Genomic DNA, 25256 nt, shown 5'->3' on the forward strand with positions numbered 1-25256 from the left:
CAGATCAGGACAAAGCAAATAATGATGTCATAAAATGAAGAAAACCTCAACTTTGAATTAGACATGTCAAATGAAAATATTATTTAATTTCTTATCTCAAAAAGTGTTTCCTAGACCTAGCCTCTAAATCAGTATCAACTCAGTAACACTGAGCATCCTTACCTCCCAGATTGTGATCTTCAAATACCATTTTCCACTCAAAAGAGTCAGGTATCTTTGGGAAAATGACTGAGTCCAGGTTTGGAACAGGTAATGTATAAAATGAGCCTGGGAATTCTTGTCTGAAAGCAAGGAAACTATGAATATTTGAGAGTCAGAAAGAATAATGCTACAATGAATTAAAATACATCAAATTTTAAAGTGAAATTCATGAGTTTATATTGATAACTTTAAAAACTGGCCAACTTTGAAGATTATTGGGTTATTCTCAAAATTGGTTAATAAAGAGAAAGAATCAAAGCACATAGACTACCTATCCTATTTTCAGGATAACCAAGTATTTGATGAGATAAAATACTTTTAGAAGGATTCCAGCTCATAAATTTAAAGAAATTATTGACTTATAAAATTATTTGCGGCCAGGCGTGGTGGCTCATACCTGTAATCTCAGCACTTTGTGAGGCCAAGGAAGCCAAATCACTTTAGGTCAGGAGGTCAAGACCAACCTGGCCAACATGGTGAAACCCCATCTCTACTAAAAATAAAAATTAGCCAGGCTGGTGATGGGCACCTGTAATTCCAGCTACTCAGGAGGCTGGGGCAGGAGAATCGCTTGAACCTGGGAGGTGGAGGTTGCAGTGAGCCGAGATTGCCCCACTGCACTCTAGCCTGGGAGACAGAGTGAGACTCTGTCTCAAAAAAAAAAAAAAGATTTTTTTTTTTAAATCATTTTTTAGGCAGCATGTGGTAGCTCACACCTTTAATCCTAGCACTTTGATAAGCCGAGGTAGGAGGATCACTTGACCCAGAAGTTTGAGACCAGCCTGGCAACATAGTGATGTCTCATCTCTACAAATTTTTTTTTTAATTAGCCAGGTTTTCTTGCCTGGCTCAGTGGCTCACGGTGGCATGCCTGTGGTCCCAGCTACTCAGGAGGCTGAAGCAGGAGAATCACCTGAGCCTGGGAATTTGAGGCTGCAGTGCACTGTGATCATACTACTGCATTCCAGCCTGAGTGGCTAAGCAAGAGTCTCAAAAAATAAATAATAAAAATACACACACACACACACGCGCGTGCGTGCACGCAGGGTGGCCTCATTGAAACAATGGATATATGAAGTGATTTTCAGTAGCCACTTAAATTATTAGGTGAAAAGATGATGGGACAGGATATATAATGGAGGGGTTAGACTAACAACATCTGAACCTACTGATCACTCTTAACATCACTGAAGGCAGGACAGCTAGACATTATGTGTCATTCAATGAGATGCACCACCTGAAAAAGTTATTTTGCTTGGCTTGGTGGCTCACACTGTAATCCCAGCACTTTGGGAGGCTAAGGCAGGAGGATTGCTTAAGCCTAGGAGTTGGAGAACAGCTTAAGCAACATAATAAGTAACTGTCACTACAAAAAATTCAAAGAATTAGCCAGGCATGGTGGCATGTGCTTGTAGTCTCGGCTACTTGGGAGGCTGAAGTGGAAGGATCACTTGAGCCCAGAAGGTGGAGGTTGCAGTGAGCCATGATCATACCAGTGCACTTCAGCCTAAGTGACAGAGCAAGACCATGTCTCAAAAAAATAAAAATATACTCCATCTCTCTCCTGATCAGTGTTGAAAAAAGAAAAAAAGAAAAATAAAAAATTTTCTTTTCTAAAGCAGTTGAACCTAAATCTAATGAAGTCTTAGCTTAACTGTCAGTTTAAAGGAAGTTTGGAGAATAGAGAACCATGTTAAATTGTACCCTAAGGGTATATTCAGTTCAAATTCAGAATGTAGGAAATTCTACGAGAAAAACTGCCAAATTCCTTTAATAAAGAAGTGGCATGAAGAAAGAGGAAGAGGAAGTTATCAACTGTTAAAGATTTAAAGAGTCTCAGGCTGGGTGCGGTGGCTCACACCTGTAATCCCAGCACTTTGGGAGGCCGAGGCGGGTGGATCATGAGGTCAAGAGATCGAGACCATCCTGGTCAACATGGTGAAACCCCGTCTCTACTAATAATGCAAAAAATTAGCTGGGCATGGTGGCGTGTGCCTATAATCCCGGCTACTCAGGAGGCTGAGGCAGGAAAATTGCCTGAACCCAGGAGGCAGAGGTTGCAGTGAGTTGAGATCACGCCATTGCACTCCAGCCTGGGTAACAAGAGTGAAACTCTGTCTCAAAAAAAAAAAAAAAGAGTCTCAAGAATCTAATTAACTTGAAAAAGAACAAAATTGGGAGTATTCACACTCCCAATTTTAGAACACATTACAAATCTATGGTAGTAAAGACAACATGGTACCATCATAAAGGTAGACTTACAGATCAATGAAATAGAATCCAAAAATAACCCTCACATTTATAGACAACTGATTATCATAGTTTTTTTGTGAGGAAGAAGAGTATTTCTTTTTTTTTTTTTTTTGAGATGGGGTTTCGCTCTCGTTACCCAGGCTGGAGTGCAATGGTGTGATCTCGGCTCACCGCAACCTCCGCCTCCTGGGTTCAGGCTATTCTCCTGCCTCAGCTTCCTGAGTAGCTGGGATTTCAGGCACGCGCCACCATGCCCAGCTAATTTTTTGTATTTTTAGTAGAGACGGGGTTTCACCATGTTGACCAGGATGGTCTCGCTCTCTTGACCTCGTGATCCACCTGCCTCGGCCTCCCAAAGTGCTGGGATTACAGGCTTGAGCCACAGCGCCCGGCCGGAAGAAGAGTATTTCTAAGAAATGTGATGCTATGACAACTGAGTTTCCACATGAAAAAGAATGAAGTTGAATCCCCACCTCACACCATACACAGAAATTAACTCAAGGAGTGATGCACAGAAAATGCCAGACAGAGTAGGAAGCTCCAAGAATTGATTCCTCTACTTAAGCAACCACTGAGCTGGCAAAAATGAATAGAGTCAACTTTTTTTGGAACTCTAGGATCTAACCAAAAACTGATAGTAACCAAGAGAGTACTTAATGAAAGAGGCTTACTTTCTTACTTTCAGTACTTTAGAGTAATGCTACAATGAATTAAAATACACCAAATTTTATTTCAAAGCAGATTATAAGTATGTCATATTAAATACTTCATGAAGTTTATACTTTAAGGATCTAGCATAATACTTTAAAAATTACTTTCTGGCTTAATACTTCCAGGACATAGTATAATGTTTTAAAGATTACTTTCTGGCTTAATTTCCTGTTTGTTTTGGATGGTGAGTTGCCTGGCTAATTTTTAAAATTTTTTGTAGAGACAGTGTCTTATTATGTTGCTTAAGCTTTTCTCCTGGGCTTAAGCAATCCTCCTGCATCCACCTCCCAAAGTGTTGGGATTACAGGCATAAGCCACTGAGCCAAACAAGAAAACTTTTTTAGGTGGCATCTCATTGAAAAACACATAATGTGTAGTTGTCCCACCTTAAGTGATGTTAAGACTGATCAGTAGGTTCAGATGTTGTTAGTGTAACCCCTTCATTATATACCCTGCCCCATCATCTTTTCACCTAATGATTTTGCAGCCACTGAAAATTATATATCATTGTAGCATGATTCTATTCATTTTGGCCAGCTCAGTGGTTGCTTAAGTAGAAGTATCAATTCTGTAAGCTTCCTACTGTGTCTGCCATTTTCTATGACATCATTCCTTGAGTTAATTTTTTTATATGGTGTGAGATAGGGTTTCAGCTTCATTCTTTTTCATGTACTGAAAAGTACTTTTTTACTTTCAGTAAGAAAGTTACTTAACTGCCTACCATCTCCCATGCTCAGTAGCCTTGGTGGTGGTGGCCCGTATGTGCAGTGTAGCTTGCTGGTGCCAGGAAAGACATGGACCTTGTTCTCAAAAAATTTTGGTTATTTATTTATTTATTTTTAAATCTCTGGCGTTCTCTGAGAGACTGGCACAGAGACTAGCCTTTGTTTCACTTCCCATCAGGCTGAATTGGCTTCCTAAGTGGTGTCTATTGAAAAGATTTAAAAACATACTACCCATAGCCACCTGAGGCAAGGGAGAGCAGACAGGACAAGCAGCAAACAGAAAAGCCTGGGAAGGAGGAAGCTGAGGAAGAAGATAATTGGTGAAATAAGGGTTTTGCTGGGCTATCATGTGAACTGAGGAATCCACCAAAAGTATGCTCAGAAAAGACCTTAAAGCAGGGGTCCCTAACCCCCAGGCCATGGACTGGTACTGGTCCATGGCCTGTTACGAACTGAGCCACACAGCAGGAGGTGAGCAGTGGGCAAGCGAGCATTACCACCTGAGCTCCACCTCCTGTCAGATCAGCAGTGGCATTAGATTCTTATGGGAGCACAAAGCCTATTGTGAACAGCACCTACAAGGGATCTAGGTTCCATACTTATGAGAATCTAATTAATGCCTGATGATCCAAGGTGGAACAGTTTCATCCCAAAACCATCCCCCCACCACCCTGCCTCATCTGTGGAGAAATTGTCTTCCACGAAACCAGTCCCTGGTACCAAAAAGGTTGGGGACCACTGTCTTAGAGGACCCTGAGCTTGGATCTCTGGATGTTCTTTGGGCTCCATGCAAGTAGGAGTTGGGCTAACACAGAATTGTAGGCAACCTAGCTAATTGAATGATTACCCAGCTCAGAGTCAATCTGCAAAGACTGGGAGAGTTTGTCTTGTTTTGTTTTGACTCCAGCCATTTAAAGATATCTCTGTCAGGTCACTGGCTGACTACTGAAATGACAGACTTCATTGGCCACGTACCATAAACAAAATGTACTCAAATCAGTGATCTAAATATAGTAACTAAAACTATAAAAATTATAGAAGAAAACAAGGATAAATCCCTAGACCTTAGATTTAAGGTCATCCTCTATGGCAGTGGATTATTACATATGACACCTAAAGCATCAAAAATAAATAAAAAATAGGTTAATTGGACTTCATCAAAATTAATAACTTCTGTTCACAGGACCTAATCAAAAAACTGAGAAGACAACCTATAGAATGGGAGAACATTTTTGCAGATTATTTATCTGATAAGGGTCTACTATCCAGAATATATGTAAAGAACTCTTATAACTCAGCAACAGAAAGACAAATAACTTTTAAAGGGGCAAAAGACTTGAATAGATATTTCTTCAAAGAACATGTACAAATGGCCAGCCAGTACATGAAAAGATGCTTGATGATATTTAAACATTGAATGCCATACTGTTTGCAGTGTTATTTGTACTAGGAAAAATTTAGCAGGAAGGAGGTTGTTGGGGAGGAGGATTTAAACTTACAATACTTTATAGTGGTTAAATTAGGAAACATGAAATGAATGCCTCATATGATTATAAAGACTAGAAAAATTAATTTACATTATAATTACAATTATATAAAAATGAGGGAAAATAAAATTAACATTGATTGCATGACTTAGGAATAATATACTTATTTTAGGTGGATATCTGTTGATATTTTAACGTTTCTGCAGTTGTTTTAGAAACGTAAAATGATTAGGACTTTAGTGGAGGTGAACTCTATTTTTCCCCCAAGTAAAATGTGCATATTCATTCAGATAATTGATTCAAAAATACTTCATGGATACGATTGTTGTAGACTATTGAAATAGAATAAGTAGTGTGATCAAAAGCGTTAAGTGGATCCAGTGCCATCCTCGTCGGTGCAGCAGCACACGCGCTCTCCACCGCCATGACTGAGCAGATGACCTTTCGTGGCACCCTCGAGGGCCACAACGGCTGGGTAACACAGATCGCTACTACTCCTCAGTTCCCGGACATGATCCTATCCGCCTCTCGAGACAAGACCGTCATCATGTGGAAACTGACCAGGGATGAGACCAACTATGGAATCCCTCAGCGTGCTCTGCGAGGTCTCCCACTTTGTTAGTGATGTGGTTATCTCCTCAGATGGCCAATTTGCCCTCTCAGGCTCCGGGGATGGAACCCTGCGCCTCTGGGATCTCACAACGGGCACCACCATGAGGCGATTTGTGGGCCATACCAAGGATGTGCTGAGTGTGGCCTCCTCTGACAACCGGCAGATTGTCTCTGGATCTCAAGATAAAACCATCAAGCTATGGAATACTCTGGGTGTGTGCAAATACACTGTCCAGGATGAGAACCACTCAGAGTGGGTGTCTTGTGTCCACTTCTCGCCCAACAGCAGCAACCCTATCATTGTCTCCTGCGGCTGGGACAAGCTGGTCAAGGTATGGAACCTGGCTAACTGCAAGCTGAAGACCAACCACATTGGCCACACAGGCTATCTGAACACAGTGACTGTCTCTCCATATGGATCCCTCTGTGCTTCTGGAGGCAAGGATGGCCAGGCCATGTTATGGGATCTCAACGAAGTCAAGCACCTTTACACCCTAGATGGTGGGGACATCATCAACGCCCTGTGCTTCAGCCCTAACTGCTACTGGCTCTGTGCTGCCACAGGCCCCAGCATCAAGATTTGGGATTTAGAGGGGAAGATCATTGTAGACTAACTGAAGCAGGAAGTTAGCACCAGCAGCAAGGCAGAACCACCCCAGTGCACCTCCCTGGCCTGGTCTGCTGATGGCCAGACTCTGTTTGCTGGCTACACAGACAACCTGGTGCAAGTGTGGCAGGTGACCATCAGCACCCGCTAGAAGTTCGTGGCACAGCTTTACAAATTAAAGAAAAAAACTGGCAAAAAAAAAAAAAAGCATTAAATGGGGGAGATGGACAAAAAAAGGGAAGATGTTGGTCAAAGGGTACAAAGTTTCAGTTAAAGAGGAGTAGGTTCTGGCTATCTATTACACAGCACAGTAACTAGTTAATAATGTATATTTCAAAAGAGCAATTATTTTAAAATGGATTTCAAATGTTACAAAGAAATGATAAGTATCTGAGGTGATAAATGTGTTGATTAGCCTGATTTGATCATTCCATCGTGTACATGTATTGAAACATCACATACCCCATAAATATATACAATTATTATTTGTCAATTAGAAACAAAATAATTTTTAAAATAAAATGAGGTTATTAAAGGCATAATAAAAGTAAAAGGGAATAGTTTACATAGACTGGATTTATTGGAGAAAGTAATTGCAGGGATGGAACAGATGTAAAACTTAATTAGGCCTGGATTATAGGAGTACCTTGGGCTACCAAACAACCAAGTTTAGGTTTCATTGGATAGCGGGGAGGTGCTGACTGCCTTAAAGCCTAACACTTTAGGAAAATTAGTCTGGAGACTTTTTTCAGGGTGAATTGGCAAGAGGGCAGCCTCAGAGTCAGAGAAGTGCATCTTTCCAGGCTAACTAAGTAAGAACCTGATAGAGAGGGCTAACAGAGTGAGGGCACAGTGGGGGAAGTAAGGGGGAAAGAAGGGCATTGTCTATGCTTGAAAAGATTAAAAAGTTAACTTCGATCTGCAGAGTTTTCTCTCCTCAGTACGCTCGAGATTTCATCTTCCAGTTTCATCTTCTATCCCTATTAAAAAGGTAGTTTTCTCAGATCCCCTGGAATACTAACAGTGGACTTCTCTCTATAGGGTTATGATAATTCAGAGAGCAGTGTTCGGAAAGCTTGTGTCTTCTGTCTGGTGGCTGTTCATGCGGTAATTGGTGATGAGCTAAAACCACATCTCAGTCAACTCACTGGCAGTAAAGTAAGTAGTGCTGCTGTGTTTTAAAGATGGTGGCCGTAGTACATCATTCATAGTTTAGTTATATGTCTTTATTTGGCATTTAGTAAGTCATGCTTTGAGTATCCAACTTGCCCTTATTATTTCTATTTTGTATTTTATCTGTTTCTACTCTAACATTGGTCACTCAGGTGAAGTCAGCAGTTTGCTGGGGTGGTTAGTAGGTTTCTGTGAGAGAAAAATGCCTGCAACTTCTAGTTATTTGTAATAGTCAGATGACTCCTTACCAAATCCCAGACTCAAATCTTTACCCCTAAGCACTGTTTTATTAAGAATAAATATATTGTTGTGGTTATATATTCTTGAATTACTGTGTATCTCTCAAAATATAGGATACTTGAACATTTTTAAAGTTTTTCCCTTAAGAACTATGATAATCAAATATTTGTTCTCCTTCTCTATTACCCAAATTAATGTCCAACTTTAACTTGAAATGTTAAAAAATAAAAGTTTCTGATTCATTGTTCAGACTTAAAAAAATAAATGAGTCTTGCCTTTCTCATTTGATTGCTACTACCAGAACTTTGAAATTCATTCTACTAAGGTGGCCAGGCAAAGTGGTTCATACCTGTAATCCCATCACTTTGGGAGACCAAGGCAGAAAGATCACTTGAGACCAGGAGTTTGAGACCAGGCACGGGCAACATATTGAGAAGACCCTGTCTCTAACAATAAAAAGATAATAATAATTTTTCTGAATTAGAAGTTTGTTCTCCAGGGTGAGGATAACTTATGATTGTTGAATTATGGCTTATGAGCCAGTTAGCAGGAGGCACTCACCATCACTTAAAGAACTTCTCAAATCCTAGAATTGTCTTAACTGTGGTCAAATTTATTTCTTAACAGCAAAAAGGCAGAATATATAGATAATGGAAAATGAGCCAAAGTACACACCTTACGTTAAGTATCTGTATAAGTTCTAGATAGATTAAAACAATAATTCTTAACTCTGGGTTACAAACCACTTCAAGACTTAGGTAAAATCTCATCTCAAGAAAAATGCATTCAGATAAAACCATAAAAGACAAAGTTTAAAAAAATAGAAAAATACATAATGGAAACAATTGCATGTCGTTTCAAAGGGTGTGATCCTCTGAATCCCATGGCTACCAGGTTAAAAACTCTTGGATCAAAGAGTTAATGTTTAAAAAGCAAACCTTCCAAAACAGTTAAAACTCAGCACTTTATCAGAACAGTAGGTAGCCAGTGATAATGTCACATGTGAAGTCAGTAGAGAGGTGGAAAAACATTATGAAATAACAGTAGATGAAGCAAGTAGGCCAGATGTGGTGGCTCCCACAGCACTTTGGGAAGCCAAAGTGGGAGGATCACTTGAACTCAGGAGTTCGAGACCAGCCTGGCCAACACAGGAAGACCCTGTCTCTACGGAAAAAAAAAATAATAATAATTAGCCAGGCACGGTTGCACATGCCTTTGGTCCCAGCTACTTGGGAGGCTAAGGTTAGAGGATTGCCTGAGCCCAGGAGGTTGAGGCTACAGTGAGCCGTGATCACGCACTGCATTCCAGCCTAGCCAACAAAGCAAGACCCTGTCTCCAAAAAAAAAAACAATTAGAACACAGAATTGTATATATATTGATTACAAACTTGATAAAATAGTGATTTCTTACAGTCAAAGGCTGCAAAATGACACATACCAAAAACATTCTTGGTAAGAAGGTAGTGACTTCGTGGTCTAAGATCCTTAGGTCCTATAACCCAAATACCTGAATTCCTATTTTTGCCCACTTCTTTCCCCGCCTCCCCCCGTCCCACCCTGAGATGGAGTTTTCCTCTTGTTGCCCAGGCTGGAGTGCAGTAGTGTGATCTCAGCTCACTGCAACCTCGCCCGCCGGGTTCTAGCAATTCTCCTGCCTCAGCCCTCCGAGTAGCTGGGATTACAGGCATGTGCCACCACACCCTGCTAATTTTGTATTTTCTAGTTGAGACGGGGTTTCTCCATGTTAGTCAGGCTGGTCTTGCTCCCGACCTCAGGTGATCCACCCACCTCAGTCTCCCGGAGTGCTAGGATTATAGGCGTGAGCCACTGCACTCAGCCTTTTGCCCACTTCTTACCCACCCCTGTTATCTCAGGCAGAAACATAACCATTCTGTAGTCCTCAAAATGTGAAGATAAAGGGATAATGTAAAACAGCATATTGTGTAACACCTGGTGCTCAATTGTTTGTTATTGCTTTAATGGTGACTTCTGAGTTTACTTTAATGTTGTATTTGTCTGTTCTCATGCTGCTATAAAGAACTACCCTAGACTGAGTAATTTATAAAGACATTTAATTGACTCATAGTTCTGCATGGCTCGAAAGGCCTCAGGAAACTTACAATCATGGCAGAAGGGTGTGCAAAGACGTCCTTCTTGACATGATGACAGGAAGGAAAATAATGAGAGAAGTGCAGAGTGAGGTGGGGAAAAGCCCCTCACAAAACCATCAGATCTTGTGAGAACTCACTCACTGTATCACGAGAACAGCATAGGGAACCAGGATTCAGTCACCTCCCACAAGATCCCTCCCCCAGCACACGGGGATTACAATTCAAGATAAGATTTGAGTGGGAACACAGAGCCAGACCATGTCAAGTGTTTTATATGAGATCCATACAACATATTTTGAAAAGACATGATAAAATACTCTGTCGTGAATAACTAAAGACTTAAACACTTTTTTGTTTTTTTACATATTTTTTCTTTTCAGATGTGCTAGCCAAAAAAAGTAGTAATTTATTATTCTTAATTATCAGCAATAACTCGGGCATTATCATAACCCCCAGCCTAAAATATATCTTTCAAAGCTCACATATATGTATGTAATATTTTAATGAGCATCTTATAATTTGGATCAACTTGCTCAAATGACATTTATTTGGCTTGAATCTGCAGATGAAGCTACTGAATCTTTATATCAAACGTGCACAAACGGGTTCTGGAGGAGCTGATCCCACTACTGATGTTTCTGGACAAAGTTAGTGAAGCTCGTCAAAGCGAACCAGGTCTCAAAAGAAAGGACAGATAGACCACCCTCATCAATGAAAGGAAATTCTCAAACACATCCTTTGGAACTTACTATTGTTTCCCAGTTTTAGTTTTTTGTTTTTTGTTTTGTATTTTCTGTAACACAGGACTATCCTCAGTCTGCATGTAACTTTTATGATAGTTATTCCAAATTCAAGAAGAAGCAGTATTAACATCAATTGATCGATACAAAGTAATTTTTAATCTGATTCATCATTTCACATGTTTGTACTTTGTCTTCCCATTAACTTTGCCAGTGTTATGATTGTATAAATTTTTTTAAATGCTGGTTAAACAGGAATGCTTAAAGCTTTAAAAGTTTTAACAGTCTAAAACATTTTTGCCTTTATTCAACTGCAGAATAATATTTTTATTGCTACTTTGAGTTTTGTTCCGTATCATGTCCTATGCTAGAAATATTTAAATGATGTGAAACAAAGCAGGACTAATTTGAACTACAGCTGGACTCTGTTTGTGTAATGGTGATACATGTCATTAGTTGCAACTTCTTTGGGGTGATCTGTAGTTTGAAAACTAAAACCTCAAAGACAAATGTTACAGAATCAGCCAGTTCTGTAAAACTGATATTGTTTGTTGGTTATTGATCTTGCCATCTTTATTTAAAACCATGCCCCTTCTATGATCCCTTAAGAAAGCTGCACCAAATCATCTGCCTGTTTTTTTCTTGATACTGAAATAGAAGGTTTTATTGCAGGGTTTTTTTGGTTTGTTTATATCTTTGTTGTGAATGATGCTTTTTTTGTATTTATTAATATCAAATTCACTTACAAATAAACTTGATAAAGGAAACAGACAAAAAAAAAATCAAGTGCGTGTGTGTCCTTGACGTCTTCTGTATCTCACGTAATAAACAAACTAATTATTGAGACATGGGAGTGACCAGCACCTTTTCTTTAAATGGTGGAACCTGGTTTCCTTTTACCATGAAATTGTCTTACTTGAAAATATTGATCCTGATGAGAGAGAAGGTGATGCCAAGGCTATCTTAGTATAATGGGCTCAAATTCTCTACCTCTTCAGGGCTAATACTTTTAACTGAGCTGCTGCCTATAGTGTCTTTTGGAGAACTACTTAAAGGGTGATTTTTCTGTTACTTTTTAACATTTTTTTAATCACCTTTTGCTACACCCATTCTTTTCATGTGCAGCCGACTTTCAAAAATTACCAGTTTTGGTGAAAGGCCAAATTAGATAATTTGGAACCAGGATACTAATGATTTCTCATCTTGACTTTTTTTTAATCCTAATATAAAGTGAATTTGATTGAAAAGGCAAATAGCAATTAGGGAAGCAATTTGCTATTGTTACAGAGTCATCTGTACTTTCTTTGTTTAATTGAAAAAAATGTAGAAATGTATGTAAAGAATTTAAGACAAGAGTACGGAACGGATGATTTGTCAGGCTTTCCCCTTCCTTTGTTTCTGTTCTAGCAGCAGGCAAAGTTCTCTAGATCCTCTCCCTCTACCTGTAACAATTTTGTTTTCTACTGTTAATTACATTGTGTATTTATAGTTCTATGCTTACTGTTGTGCATATACTGGCAATAAAACTGTACATAACATTACTTGAAAAAGTTAATAATGTATATCAGTCATTTTTCTGTCTCACAGTGTAACAAGTCACTTACTCAGTTAAAGTTTTTCTTTAACTTTAGGTCTTGTATCAGTGGTGTTTTCTTGAATTTTCTAAGTCCATCTGAGGAGAAAAGATTTTTCAGGTGTAGCAACCACAATCAAAGGTATATAGCTATATACACATGTATATATTACAGCTTGTCTGTAAGAAGAAAATGCATTTTAAACATTGAACTCTTCTCAGTAGATTTGACCTTTGGATATGTTTGTAACATGACCTTCGGATATGTTTGTAATCATTTCGAATCAAAATATTGATTTAATTTTGACCTCTGGTTTAAGATACTGCTTTAACTACTGTTGACAACTAAGTAGAGTGACTTAAGCTGAATAGTAACTCTAATTGGAAAATTAGATCAAGTACCTGGCATCTAGTGGCAGACAGCCACTCAAGAAATGAATTAACTACACAATGGAAAAACATGGTTTAATGTGTCCAAATGAAAGCTAATGTATATAAACACAAAGAAAAGTTTACAATTCTATAATTTCAGTTGATAAGGCTATAAGAAAGTTATTGATTATTTAAATCACTATATATGATAGACCCTTAATTTGTTCATTCCAGAAACATTTTTAGATGTCAGCTATTTAAAAACAGTCACAAAAAGCTACTGTTTAAATTTTTCTTCCTGCTGTTCTCTACCAAATTATTAGTGTTCATTTACTGCACTGCTGAGAACTAATTAAAAGCATATATTCCAGATTGAGAAACATGTTTATTTCTTTTGGGTTTCAAAATCTATAATAGACTTCTATCATTTTCAAGTAAGATGTGGTTTGAAACTGAGCCTTCAGTTTTGCAGTTAATCTGCTGTGTTTCTTCGTATTTTATTCTTACAAACTTTAAGTCAAAATTACTTTTATTATCAAGTTATGTCTTACAGTAAAAGACTGGAATCTAACTGATAACATCATTGATAAGGCCAAATATTTGTTAATTCAAATGTAGCTTATAATTGCTCAACTAGAACAGCATTTACAGTAAATAGAAACGGCAATTAGCATATTACTTCATAATACATGAGGCTTTTTAAACTTAATTTTTTTATCTTTGCAATTTTTTATATCTTTTATATCTTTTTTATATCTTTGCAGTGAGCCAAGATCGCACCACTGCACTCCAGCCTGGGAAACAGAGCAAGACTGTCTGTCTCAAAAAAAAAAAAAAAAATTACTTTTAATATCACCACTAGAGATAATCTATATTGCTTGCTATTTTAGAATACTAAGATAATGAATTTGATTTAATACTGAAAGCCGTAGGATTAGAATTAACTAACATTTTGAATACTTCTATGCATGTATTTAGCAATACTTTTGGGAGTTTTTGTTTGTTTTTTTGAGATGGAGTCTCCCAGTCAGGGTGGAGTGCAGTGATGTAATCTCGGTTTACTGCAACCTCCATCTCCCAGGTTCAAGCAATTCTCCTGCCTCAGCCTCCTAAGTAGTTGCGATTACAGACACATACCCCCACGCCTATAAAAAGAAATTTATATTTTTAGTACAGACAGGGTCTCACCATGTTGGCCAGGCTAGTCTTGAACTCCTGACCTCAGATGATCTCCCCACCTCGGCCTCCCAAAGTGCTGTGATTACAGGCATAAGCCACCATGCCCAGCCCTTAACAATACTTTCAAATATATTCTTTCTTCTAAAAGGTAGCTTCTAATGTAGCCTGGGTGACAGAGTGAGACTCCAAGAGGTGATGCCTAAACTTAGTCTAAAGGCGGAATGTGTCTGAGATACATTGGGGGTTATAGAGTGGGCAGAGAAGAGTAGCAAGGCAGTGATGTATAAAATGGCAAGAAGCATTAGGGCGTGTCACTGGAACTTTTTAAACTACTGTTAAATTTCCCTCCCTTCTCCTTTAAAAATATTTGCAACAAAAACAGCCATCTGTGGTGGCCCAGATACTGTGCTCCCAGATACTCAGAAGGGTGAGGCAGGAGGATCACTTGAGCCCAGGAGTTAGAAGCCAGCCTGGGCAACATAGTGAGACCCCCATCTCTAAAATACAAAAGAAAAAAAATCTGCATCTTTGCAAGCAAGCAAATTTGGATATAGCTTTTATTTTAGTGGTTAGCATTTCAAAAGTTTTTCTTATCTTGTAAAGTTATACTGTTGAATTTTCTTTTTCAAACCAAACATAGCACTTCGTGCCTCCCCATCTGGGCATTGTTACACAACTTGGTTTGACCAGAACCTGAGCTAGTGGGGGAATGGGCCGAGATGGAGTAGCTGATGTTCTAGGATACATGTGAACTAAGGATTCCACTGAAGACTTCAGCAGAATAATGCAATTAAAATTAACATCCCAAACACTTCAATTTTATATAATCTGAAAACTTCAGAAGTGAGATGTTTTAGGCTCCAGTTTTTTACATACTGGCTTCTACTAACCTGGTTCTGATCCTTCATTCACTTATTAAATATTTGAGCACCTGCTGTGCATCTTGACACCCCTAAAGTCTGTATGCTGTAAATATGTAGTTGTGGATCTGGTGATGGGAGAAACATGTTAATGTGTCTCGGAAATTAGAGTGTTATGGGAGGGGCTGGCCTGTTACTCGGGGTGGGAAAGCACCCAGGGATGCTGCTTTTTGCAAACCATGCTGACCAGCGTGCTCTGTGCAGCTCTGGTCTCCCGTATCCATTCAATGTTGATGTCAGATTCATAGGACAGTATTTTTCCCCTTAAGAAAGTGTAAATCTATTATTTATTGGAAGTGAATGCAAAAAGAGATTGCCTGACAATTTTGCTAGTTTTAGTCTAAAGCCAAATTTACACTAATTTTCATCAAAGTTTAGGTCGGAGTAGAGACATAGAATCAATGTTAGATTACATCAATAAAGCAAAAAATGTGCTTTTTCTTCTCCATCTTCCTTTTTTTTTTTTAATTTAATGAAGAACATCAGGAACTTGGGATTTTTTTCACTCTTTTTTTTTTAATTTAATAAATATCTCCATCTACCTAAAGCAGTGGTTCTCAACTGTGGGTAACTTCTGCCTGCTGGAGGACATTTGGCAATATCTGGAGGCATTTTCGATTGTCTTAATTTGCATGTGGAGGCACTATTAGCATCTAGTGGGCGCAGGCCAAGAAAGGTGCAAAACCTACAATACACAGGACAGACAGCCCTCCGCAGCAAAAACTTACCTGGCCTCAAATGTCAATAATGCACAGGCTGAGAAACCTTGCCCTAAAGCAAAGGAGTTGCCATAGATAGGTCCTAATATAGCCCTGGTTAGAAGCACTGAATCAGTGTTTTATTTCTTACTTTTCTAGAGATAGGTTCTCACTCTGTCATACAGGCTGGAGGGCGGTGGCACAATCATTTCACTGTAACCTAAACTGAGTTCAAGCAGTTCTCACACCTCAGCCTCCTGAGTAGCTAGGACTATGGACACGCGATACTATTCCAGTTAATTTTTTTTTAATGTTTATTTTTTGTAGAGACGGCGTCTCCCTGTGTTTCCCAAGCTGGCCTTGAACTCCTGGCCTCAAGCAATGATCTGTCCTCTGCCTCCAAAGTGCTGGGATTACAGGTACGAGCTACCACACCTGGCCTGAATCAGTTTTTTACACTAATAAATAGAAAGGTGAACAATGTAGAGATCACTTCTAACTGATTGATTTTAGGATAAATTTTCTCATTTTTAATAAATGATGAATGCACGTGCCAAATATTTAACACAAATCATTGATCCTCAACTCAACCCAAACACTGCTCATTTTCTACTATAGCTTATCTGATTTTGAAGTTTCTGTTTAATGCTAGGCTAGTCCCTCGAATGGTGGTCTCATAAAAGTGATTTTTATTTCAAAAAACTCATGTTCAGCCCCTGAGGCAAGAGAATTTCCTTACAGTGAGGTTTACTCCAGGCAGGTCAGCAGCAGTGAATGACCTTGGCATTGGCTGGGCAGTCTTAAACATTAGATAGTCATTCATATAGTGTATGCTTGTGCTTATAGGAAGTACCTAGAGTAGTCAAAGTCATAAAAACAGAAAAGAAAATGGTGACCTGTGATCATACCACCCTGATCAGGCCCAATCCTGTCAGATCTCAGAAGCTAAGCAGGTTTGGGCCTGTTTAGTACTTAGATGTGAGAAAATAGAATGGTGGTTGCCAGGGGCTTGGGGCAGAGGGAAATGAGGAGGTATTTAATAAACACAGGGTTTCTGTTTGGGATAAGAGGTCTGGAGATGGATAGCAATGATGGTCGCACAACATGGTGCGTGCATTTCATATCGCTGAATCAGACTTAACATAATTAAGATGATAAATTTTGTTACATGTATTTCTCCGCAGTTAAAAACAATAAAACAACTTGTTGGTCATTATAATGAGTTCAAGGCCAGGTGCAGTGGCTCACACCTGTAATCACACCACTTTGGGAGGCCAAGATGGGAGAATTGCTTGAGGTCAGGAGTTCGAGGCCAGCCTGGCCAACATGGTGAAACCCTATCTCTACTAAAAAATACAAAAATTAGCCAGGCGTGGTGGCACAAGCCTATAATCCCAGCTACTCTGGAGTCTAGGGTACAAGAATCACTTGAGCCCCTGGAGGCAGAGATTGCAGTGAGCCGAGATCATGCCACTGTACTACAGCCTGGATGACAGAGTAAGACTCTGTCTCAAAAAACAATTAACCAGTCATAGTGGCGCACACCTGTAGTCCCAGCTACTTGGGAGGCTGAGGCAATAGGATCACTTGAGCCCAGGAGTTTGAGGCTGCATTTAGCTATGATTGAGCCACTGTACTTCTGTTGACAGCAAGACCCTGTCTAAAAAAATGAAATTTTTAAAAAAATGAGTTTGAAATATTAAAGTGATTAGAACCCTGTTTACTACCTAATCTAATTACTATGAAAGATTATATGTAAGGATGTTGAGACAGAATATATAGAATATCTACATAGATGATTTTATATGCATATGAACAAGTAGGCAAATTGAAGCAACTTTTTTTTTTTTCTTTTTTCTTTTTTTTTTTTTTTTGAGACGGAGTTTCGCTCTTGTTACCCAGGCTGGAGTGCAATGGCACGATCTCGGCTCACCGCGACCTCCACCTCCTGGGTTCAGGCAATTGTCCTGCCTCAGCCTCCTGAGTAGCTGGGATTACAGGCACACGCCACCATGCCCAGCTAATTTTTTGTATTAGTAGAGACGGAGTTTCACCATGTTGACCAGGATGGTCTCGATCTCTTGACCTCATGATCCAGCCGCCTCAGCCTCCCAAAGTGCTGGGATTACAGGCTTGAGCCACCGCACCCGGCGAAGCAACTTTTTTTTAAAAGCAGCTGTATTGAGAGTGTTTCCCCACAGGAACTGTGAGATTTCTGTCTTTGCTTCCTGTCTCACTTTCTCTCTGCTTACCTTGTTCCTAATGTCAATTTCACTGATTCTGACTTCATTGCTGATCTCTTTGTTTTTCTAAATTTGGCATATATAATCAGATCCATTTTGTCTACACTATACCTCCTTTAAGTTTCATCCTATAGGCAGATCTGCCACCTGCCTATCATTATCGCCCTTGCCTTCTGCTGTTGCATCAAGGACTTGGCATCTGGCCCACAAATTTCCCTGTCTCCCCAAGGGAGGTATAGCAGAGTAGTTAAGAGAACAGGTTATGCATTGGAATGACTCAAATAGAAATCACTATTTCCACCACTCAGACAAGTTACTTAACCTCTGAAAACATTGAGTTTTTCATCTACAGAACTGCAAAAACAATAGCACTTATCATGTAAGATTGGTTGTGATGACTGAAATAATGTCTGTCTTTTGAGTATAGCCTGATATCTGCAAGTGATGGCCTTCAGGACCATAGTCTTTTTTAATTTATTTTTATTTATTTATGTATTTATTTATTTTAGAGACGGGGTTTCACCATTTTGGCCAGGCTGGTCTTAAACTCCTGACCTCGTCAGCCACCCACCTCAGCCTCCCAAAGTGCTGGGATTACAGGCATGAGACACTTCACCCAGCCAGGACTATAGTCTTAATAGATGGTGATAGCCATCCAACTGACGTCCCTGACTACTGCTGTCTTTCTTCAAGCTCAGTTATTTTCCCAGCCCTGGCCCTGAACCTGTTCCATCTTAACAATCATAAACTCAGCATTTCATTTGCCAATTGCAGGCTTTAATTGTGATTTTAAAAATACATAACGTTAAATTTGTCATCTTAACCATTTTTTTTTGAGACGGAGTTTCGCTCTTGTTACCCAGGCTGGAGTGCAATGGCGCGATCTCGGCTCACCACAACCTCCGCCTCCTGGGTTCAGGCAATCTCCTGCCTCAGCCTCCTGAGTAGGTGGGATTACAGGCACGCGCCACCATGCCTAGCTAATTTTTTGTATCTTTAGTAGAGACGGGGTTTCACCATGTTGACCAGGATGGTCTCAATCTCTTGACCTCGTGATCCACCCGCCTCGGCCTCCCAAAGTGCTGGGATTACAGGCTTGAGCCACTGCGCCCGGCCATCTTAACCATTTTTAAGTGTAAAGTTCAAGTGTTAAGTATATTTACATTGTTGTGTAACATCTCTAGAATGTTTTCTATCTTAGAATACTGAATCTCTATACTTATATAAAACACTGATTCCTCCTTCCCACTTCCCTTAGTCCTTGGCCACCACTTTTTTTTGTTTTTTTTTTTTGAGACAGAGTTTCGCTCTGTCACCTAGGCTGGAGTGCAATGGCACATACTTGGCTTGCTTCAACCTCTGCCTCCCAGGTTCAAGCAATTATTCTGCCTCAGCCTCCCAAGTAGCTGGGATCACAGGCACCTACCACCAAACCCAGCTAATTTTTGTAGTTTTTAGTAGAGATTGGGTTTCACCATGTTGGCCAGGCTGGTCTCGAACTCCTGACCTCAGGTGATTCACCTGCCTTGGCCTCCCAAAGTGCTGGGATTACAGGCGTAAGCCACTGCACCTGGCAGCAACCATTTCTCAACTTTGTTTCTATGATTTTTGACTACTGTAGATACTATACATAAATTATGATAAATTTACTACTGTAGATACTATACATAAATTATGATAAATTTACTACTGTAGATACTATACATAAATTATGATAAATTTACTACTGTAGATACTATACATAAATTATGATAAATTTACTACTGTAGATACTATACATAAATTATGATTAGTGAAATAAGTCAGTCCTTATTTGTATTTGTCCTTTTGGGACTGACTTATTTCACTTATCATAATTTCTTCAAAGGTTCATTCATATCACAGCACATGACAAGAATTCTTTCTTTTTTTAAGGCTGCGTAATGGTTCCACTGCATGCATTTATCACATTTTCTTTATTCATTCATCCAATGATGGATATTTGGGTGACTTCCACCTCTGGGCTATCGTGAGTAATGCCGCATGGGCATTTGTGTTGTCTTTTTAACCGTTTATGTGTTTCCAGCACTGTGAACAATACTTGGATCATAGTAAGTACTTAATAATTGTTTCATAAACAAATACAGGAATGAATTAGTTCAGTGAGCCTTTAGAATATCCAAATCTCCTAAAAACAATAAAACTGTCCTATGGCTTTTCACATTCAGACTTTTGTTGCTCCTGTATATTTCAGCAAGAAAGTGTGTAATAAGTACTTTATGTTAATTGTTCTATGTGTCTAGTCTTGCACTAAGCAATTAGATGCATTACTTCTTTTCATTTGAATCCTTAGGCAGGTATTATTATGATTTTATCATCATCCCCAATTTACAGAAGAAGAGACGGACTTAGAGAAGTTAATTGATTTGCCCACGGTCTTGTAGCATGTAAGTTGTGTAACCAGGCTTTAAACCCAGACTGTCTGAGGCCAGGGACAGAAAACTTAATCTCTGTGTGTGCTATCAGTGCCCTAGTTATTCTACATGAACATTTTTAAGATTTTCTCCTCTTTGTGAATATGAATGTTCATTAAGGCCTTAAAAAAATCCAATGGCATTTCAAAATTGCTTTTGAATAACTGGCCCATGACAATACTGAGTTTCTCAAAATGTACATACGTGACCTAGGTAAGCACTCAAAATAAGTAAAAGGAATATTCATAGTTGTTAAAGAAAAGGACGCAGTTTCTATATTCTCTTTTGTACTGCAAGCATTAATATAATGAGGCCTCATGATGCAACTCAAACAACATTTGTCTTGGAGGTAGATGCTGAATAACCTAAAGCGGGCCTGGTCAGGGCAGCAAGAGCTCCATGGTTGCAGCTCCCTCACCTCCAATTCCTAATGTTTCAGCCCTACAGCTCACTGAGACTGCTGATCCTTCTGAATGCATCATCCTTTTCCAATTGTCCTTTCTCCCTTTGTTTGTCTGTCTTCAAGCCTGGATGGTGAAGAGAGTCTCAGGAAGACATCATACAACAACCCAATGGAGGAATAGCCAACCCTGGAGAATCAGGTATAGTTGCCTCCAGGAGGAAGGTCTCCAAGGGAAAGAAAAAGGAGGATTTAGGGCTGGGTGTGGTAGCTCATGCCTGTAATCCCAGCACTCTGGGGGAGGCTGAGGCAGGTGGATCACAAGGTCAAGAGTTCAAGACCAGCCTGGCCAAAATGGTGAAACCCCGTCTCTACTAAAAATATTAAAATTAGCTGGAGGCCAAGGCGGGCGGATCACCTGAGGTCAGGAGTTCAAGACCAACCTGACCAACATGGTGAAACCACCATCTTAAAAAAATAAATAAAAATAAAAATAAAAATAATTAGCTGGGCATGGTTGTGGGTGCCTGTAATCCTAGCTACTCGGGAGGCTGAGGCAGGAGAATTGCTTGAACCCAGGAGGCAGAGGTTGCAGTGAGCCGAGATCATACCGCTGCACTCTAGCCTGGGCAACAAAGTAAGAATCCTCAAAAAAAAAAAAAAAAAAAAGCCAATAGAAAGTATCTAGAACAGAACATCAGATAAAATCACTAATGGTATTAATGGATGTTCTAAAGGTTTCTAAGATTTTCCCCTCTTTGATATTCTTTTAAAAATAGATAAATTATACTAGCACTTCCAGATGTGTGCTTTTCATGATGGCAAAAACAATAACCAAAAAAATCAATGCATGTGTGAATGATATATGATTTTAAGTTTGGGAAAAGTGCAGGTATACATTCAAGATTGCAGACGTGTGATATGGAGGTGGGGTAGGAGGACTGAGGAAGAGAGAAAAGGAGTATGTGACATATGGGATATATTAATTTCATTTCTGTTAATATAGGTATGTATTTATGAAAGTCTTGCCCTATGATATGGTTTGGCTGTATCTCCACCCAAATCTCATCTTGAATTGTAGCTCCCATAATTCCCACACAGTGTGGGAGGGACCAAGTGGGAGATAATTGAATCATGGTGATGGTTTCCCCCACACTGTTCTCATGGTAGTGAAGTCTCATGAGATCTGATGCTTTTATAAGGGGTTTCCCTTCACTTGGCTTTCATTCTGTCTCATTCTGTCTTGTCTGCGGCCACATAAGACGTGACTTTCACCTTCCACCATGACTGTGAGGCCTCCCCAGCCACGTGGAACTGTGAGTCCATTAAACCTCTTTTTCTTTATAAATTACCCAGTCTCAAGTATGTCTTTTTCAGCAGCGTGAAACAGACTAATATACCCCACAAAAAATTAAGTGGACATTCTAGTCCTTTCCTCTGCTTCCTTGATCCCTCACCACCCCTCAGTGTACCCACGGTCCACCTTTCTCCCTGCCTTCATGTTTAAACCAGCCGTTATACATCACAAATGTCAGTCTTAAGTGCATGATGTTTGGTCAGAGGAAAATGATATTTCAGTTCAGAAAATCGCCTATCACATCAGTAACCCATGATGGTATGATTTGATCAGACGGATTCTTGCTTCAGATTTTCAGACTTCAGCTTTTAACATCTTTCCCATAAAAGAAAAAATACTACTTTTGAAATTTCTGTGTTAACATCATGAAACGTTTTGCTCTTCCACAGATCAGCCCGATCAACATCACCCGGAAACTTATTAATACAGAATGCCAGACCCTACCTCAGACCTACTGAGTCAGAATCTGCATGTTTAACAAGATTCCCAGGTGATGTATATGCACATTACAGTTTATGATTCATATGCATGTTAAAGTTTGAGAAGCACTAGTCTGGAGGTATTTATAACACGAATTTTCATATTGCATGATGCTTTGATTTCAAAAGCTCTTTATTTTAGCAATTAACAAGGAGTTCATGGACTCCACTTTTAATGCTTCCAGTTAGCAGCTCTTTTCTTTTTCATTGCAGATTCCCATAGGAAATCTATATACAAATGTATTAACTGCAAATACGGAATTCCAGTACTGCATCCCTGAGATCACACACCCTTTGTTCATGAAATTTCATGTTGTATCATCATGAAATACCAACTAGCTTGACCAAGTTACCAATCAAGTTTATTCTTCTGAGAAATAAATACTACAAACGTAATGACATTCCATTTAAAAATTTATATTCATCCAGTACTTGGATACCTATTCAAATGTCAGGCATTGTTCTTGGCCCTAGGAACACAGCACTGAAAAAGCAGACGAAAATCTGTCCCCTCATGGAACTCATATTCTGGTCAGAGACAAAAGATAAATAAGAAAAATGTTCATTCAGGTAGGCTTGCATATGAAAGAAAAAAAAGAGAGAAAGAAAAATGTAGCATACCTCAGATAGTAGTGAGCCCTAAAAAAGAAAAAGGGAGGGGGGATTTTTTAAAGGCAAAGATGTAATGGGATCTTATGAAGGCTGGTCAGTGAAGACCTCGCTGAAAGGGATATTGAGCAAAGACATGAAGGAAGTGGAGTGTGGCAGGCAGAATAATAGCTCCCAACAACGTCCATATCCTAATGCTTGGAACCTGTGAATATGTTACCTTACTTAGCCAAAGAGACTTTGCAGATGGGATCGAATTACGGACCTTGAGAAGGAGAAATTATCCTGGATTATCCTTACAAGTGAAAGAGACAGGCAGGAGAGTCAAGGAAGATGAGATTGCAGAAGCAGAGACTGTGGTAACGCAGACACGGAGGCCACTTCTGGAAGCTGAGAAAGGCAAGGAAGACGATTCTCCCCTGGAGTCTCCGAAGGAAGGCAACCCCTCCAACAGCTTGACTCTAGCCCTTTAAAACTAATTGTGGGGCCACGCACCACAGCTAATGCCTGTAATCCCAGCACTGTGGGAGGCCGAGGCTGGCGGATCAACTGAGGTCGGGAGTTCGAGACCAGCCTTGACCAAAATGGAGAAACCTCATCTCTACTAAAAATACAAAATTAGCCGGGCATGGTGGTGTATGCCTATAATCCCAGCTACTTGGGAGGCTGAGGCAGGAGAATCGCTTGAACCCGGGAGGTGGAGGTTGAGGTGAGCCAAGATCACACCATTGCACTCCAGCAAGAGCAGAACTCTGCCTCAAGAAAAAAAAAGAAAAAAAAACTAATGTGGGCCTTTGTGGTGGCTCACCGTTTTTTGTTTTTTGTTTTTTTTTTTTAAGTGGGATGGCTTTTATTACCATTTCCATGGAGGAAGTATAACATAGGGCTACAGAGTGAGACTGTCTGGGTTCGAACACTGGCTTGAGCTTGGGTAAACAGCCTGGCAGTTCCTTAAAAGTTTAAGCAGGCTGAGTGCAGTGACTCCCAGCACTTTGGGAGGCTGAGGCAGGTGGATCATGAGGCCAGGAGATGGAGACCATCCTGGCTAACACGGTGAAACCCCATCTCTACTGAAAATACAAAAAATTAGCCAGGCGTGGTGGCAGGCACCTGTAGGCCCAGCTATTCGGGAGGCTGAGGCAGGAGAATCGCTTAACCCAGTAGGTGGAGGTTGCAGTGAGCCAAGATTGTGCCACTGCACTCCAGCCTGGGCGACAGAGAGGGGTTTAAGCAGAGTTCCCGTATGACGTGGTAATTCTGCTCTTAGGTATGTATGTAAGAGAATGGAAAACACGTTTACACAAAAGCTTGTACATACACTCTCATAGCAGTGTTATTTTTTAACCCTCCCTAGTCACAGCTAGTAAGTATTACTCTTAATAGCCAAAAAGTGAAAAAGTAAAAACAATCCAAATGCATCAACTGATGAATGGATTAAACAGAATATTCTATATCCATACAATGGAATATATTTTTCAGCCATAAAAAGGGATGAAGTGCTGATACAGTTTATACATGTATAAACTTTGAAAGCATAAGTGAAAGAAAATATAATAAGCCAAACACAAAAGGCCATGTATTATTATACTGTGAAAGTTTTCAGAATAAAAATGAAATCACTAATATTAAAAAATACCCTGACAAATAGAGCTGGGAAAGGCCATGAAGAAAAGGTTTGTTTGTATGCCTGATAATGAAAACTATCAAAAAGACTGCAAAAACCATTGCCTTGCACAAATGCCATTGGAACCTCACAAAAAGATACTTCAGCAGCGACACTGGCCCAGCAACTGCCTTATTGTTGATCTTTGTAGCCAAGCGTAACTAATTCAAAACAATTATGCAGTCCTTCTCATTTTCTTCCTTTAAGAATCTTTGTTGGCTGGGTGCAGTAGCCCATGCCTTTAATCCCAGCACTTTTGGGAGGCCGAGGCGGGTGGATCACCTAAGGTCAAGAGTTCCAGACCAGCCTGGCCAATATGGTGAAACCCCATCTCTACTAAAAATACAGAAAAATTAGCCAGATGTGGCAGCAGGCACCTGTAATCCCAGCTACTCAGGAGGCTGAGGCAGGAGAATCATTTGAACCAAGGAGGCGGAGGTTACAGTGAGC

At 39.7% G+C, this 25256-nt stretch overlaps 1 protein-coding gene, 1 long non-coding RNA gene and 1 pseudogene across 52 annotated transcripts in view; all 3 read left to right on the plus strand.

Annotated features, from left to right (window-relative positions):
* Window positions 1-13185, plus strand: part of CLASP2 (cytoplasmic linker associated protein 2) — a 239241-nt gene extending 226056 nt beyond the window's left edge. For 32 of the 50 annotated variants that reach the window (XM_064378542.1, XM_064378543.1, XM_064378544.1 and 29 more), the window contains 2 exons: window positions 7638-7754; window positions 10686-13185. In XM_064378542.1, the coding sequence (XP_064234612.1) occupies window positions 7638-7754; window positions 10686-10772 (204 nt within the window). In that variant the 3' untranslated portion in view covers window positions 10773-13185. The remainder of the gene's footprint in view (window positions 1-7637; window positions 7755-10685) is intronic. The other 18 variants (XM_021666448.2, XM_021666452.2, XM_064378526.1 and 15 more) reach the window with 1 other exon arrangement.
* On the plus strand, window positions 2777-7626 carry LOC135275861 (small ribosomal subunit protein RACK1-like; annotated as a pseudogene).
* Window positions 13186-14482: 1297 nt separating the features above from the next.
* LOC135275863 (uncharacterized) lies at window positions 14483-23831 on the plus strand. 2 transcript variants are annotated; one of them, XR_010343426.1, is made up of 5 exons: window positions 14483-16021; window positions 20825-20900; window positions 21961-22014; window positions 22445-22545; window positions 22748-23831. It is a non-coding gene; the product is annotated as an uncharacterized LOC135275863 (long non-coding RNA). The 2 variants fall into 2 exon arrangements; XR_010343427.1 differs by lacking the exon at window positions 21961-22014.
* The last annotated feature ends 1425 nt before the right edge of the window (window positions 23832-25256 follow it).

The sequence above is a fragment of the Aotus nancymaae genome, unplaced genomic scaffold, assembly GCF_030222135.1.
Source record: "Aotus nancymaae isolate 86718 unplaced genomic scaffold, 86718_ANA_hifiasm-v0.15.2.pri h1tg000019l, whole genome shotgun sequence".
Classification (NCBI taxonomy): Eukaryota; Metazoa; Chordata; class Mammalia; order Primates; family Aotidae; genus Aotus; species Aotus nancymaae.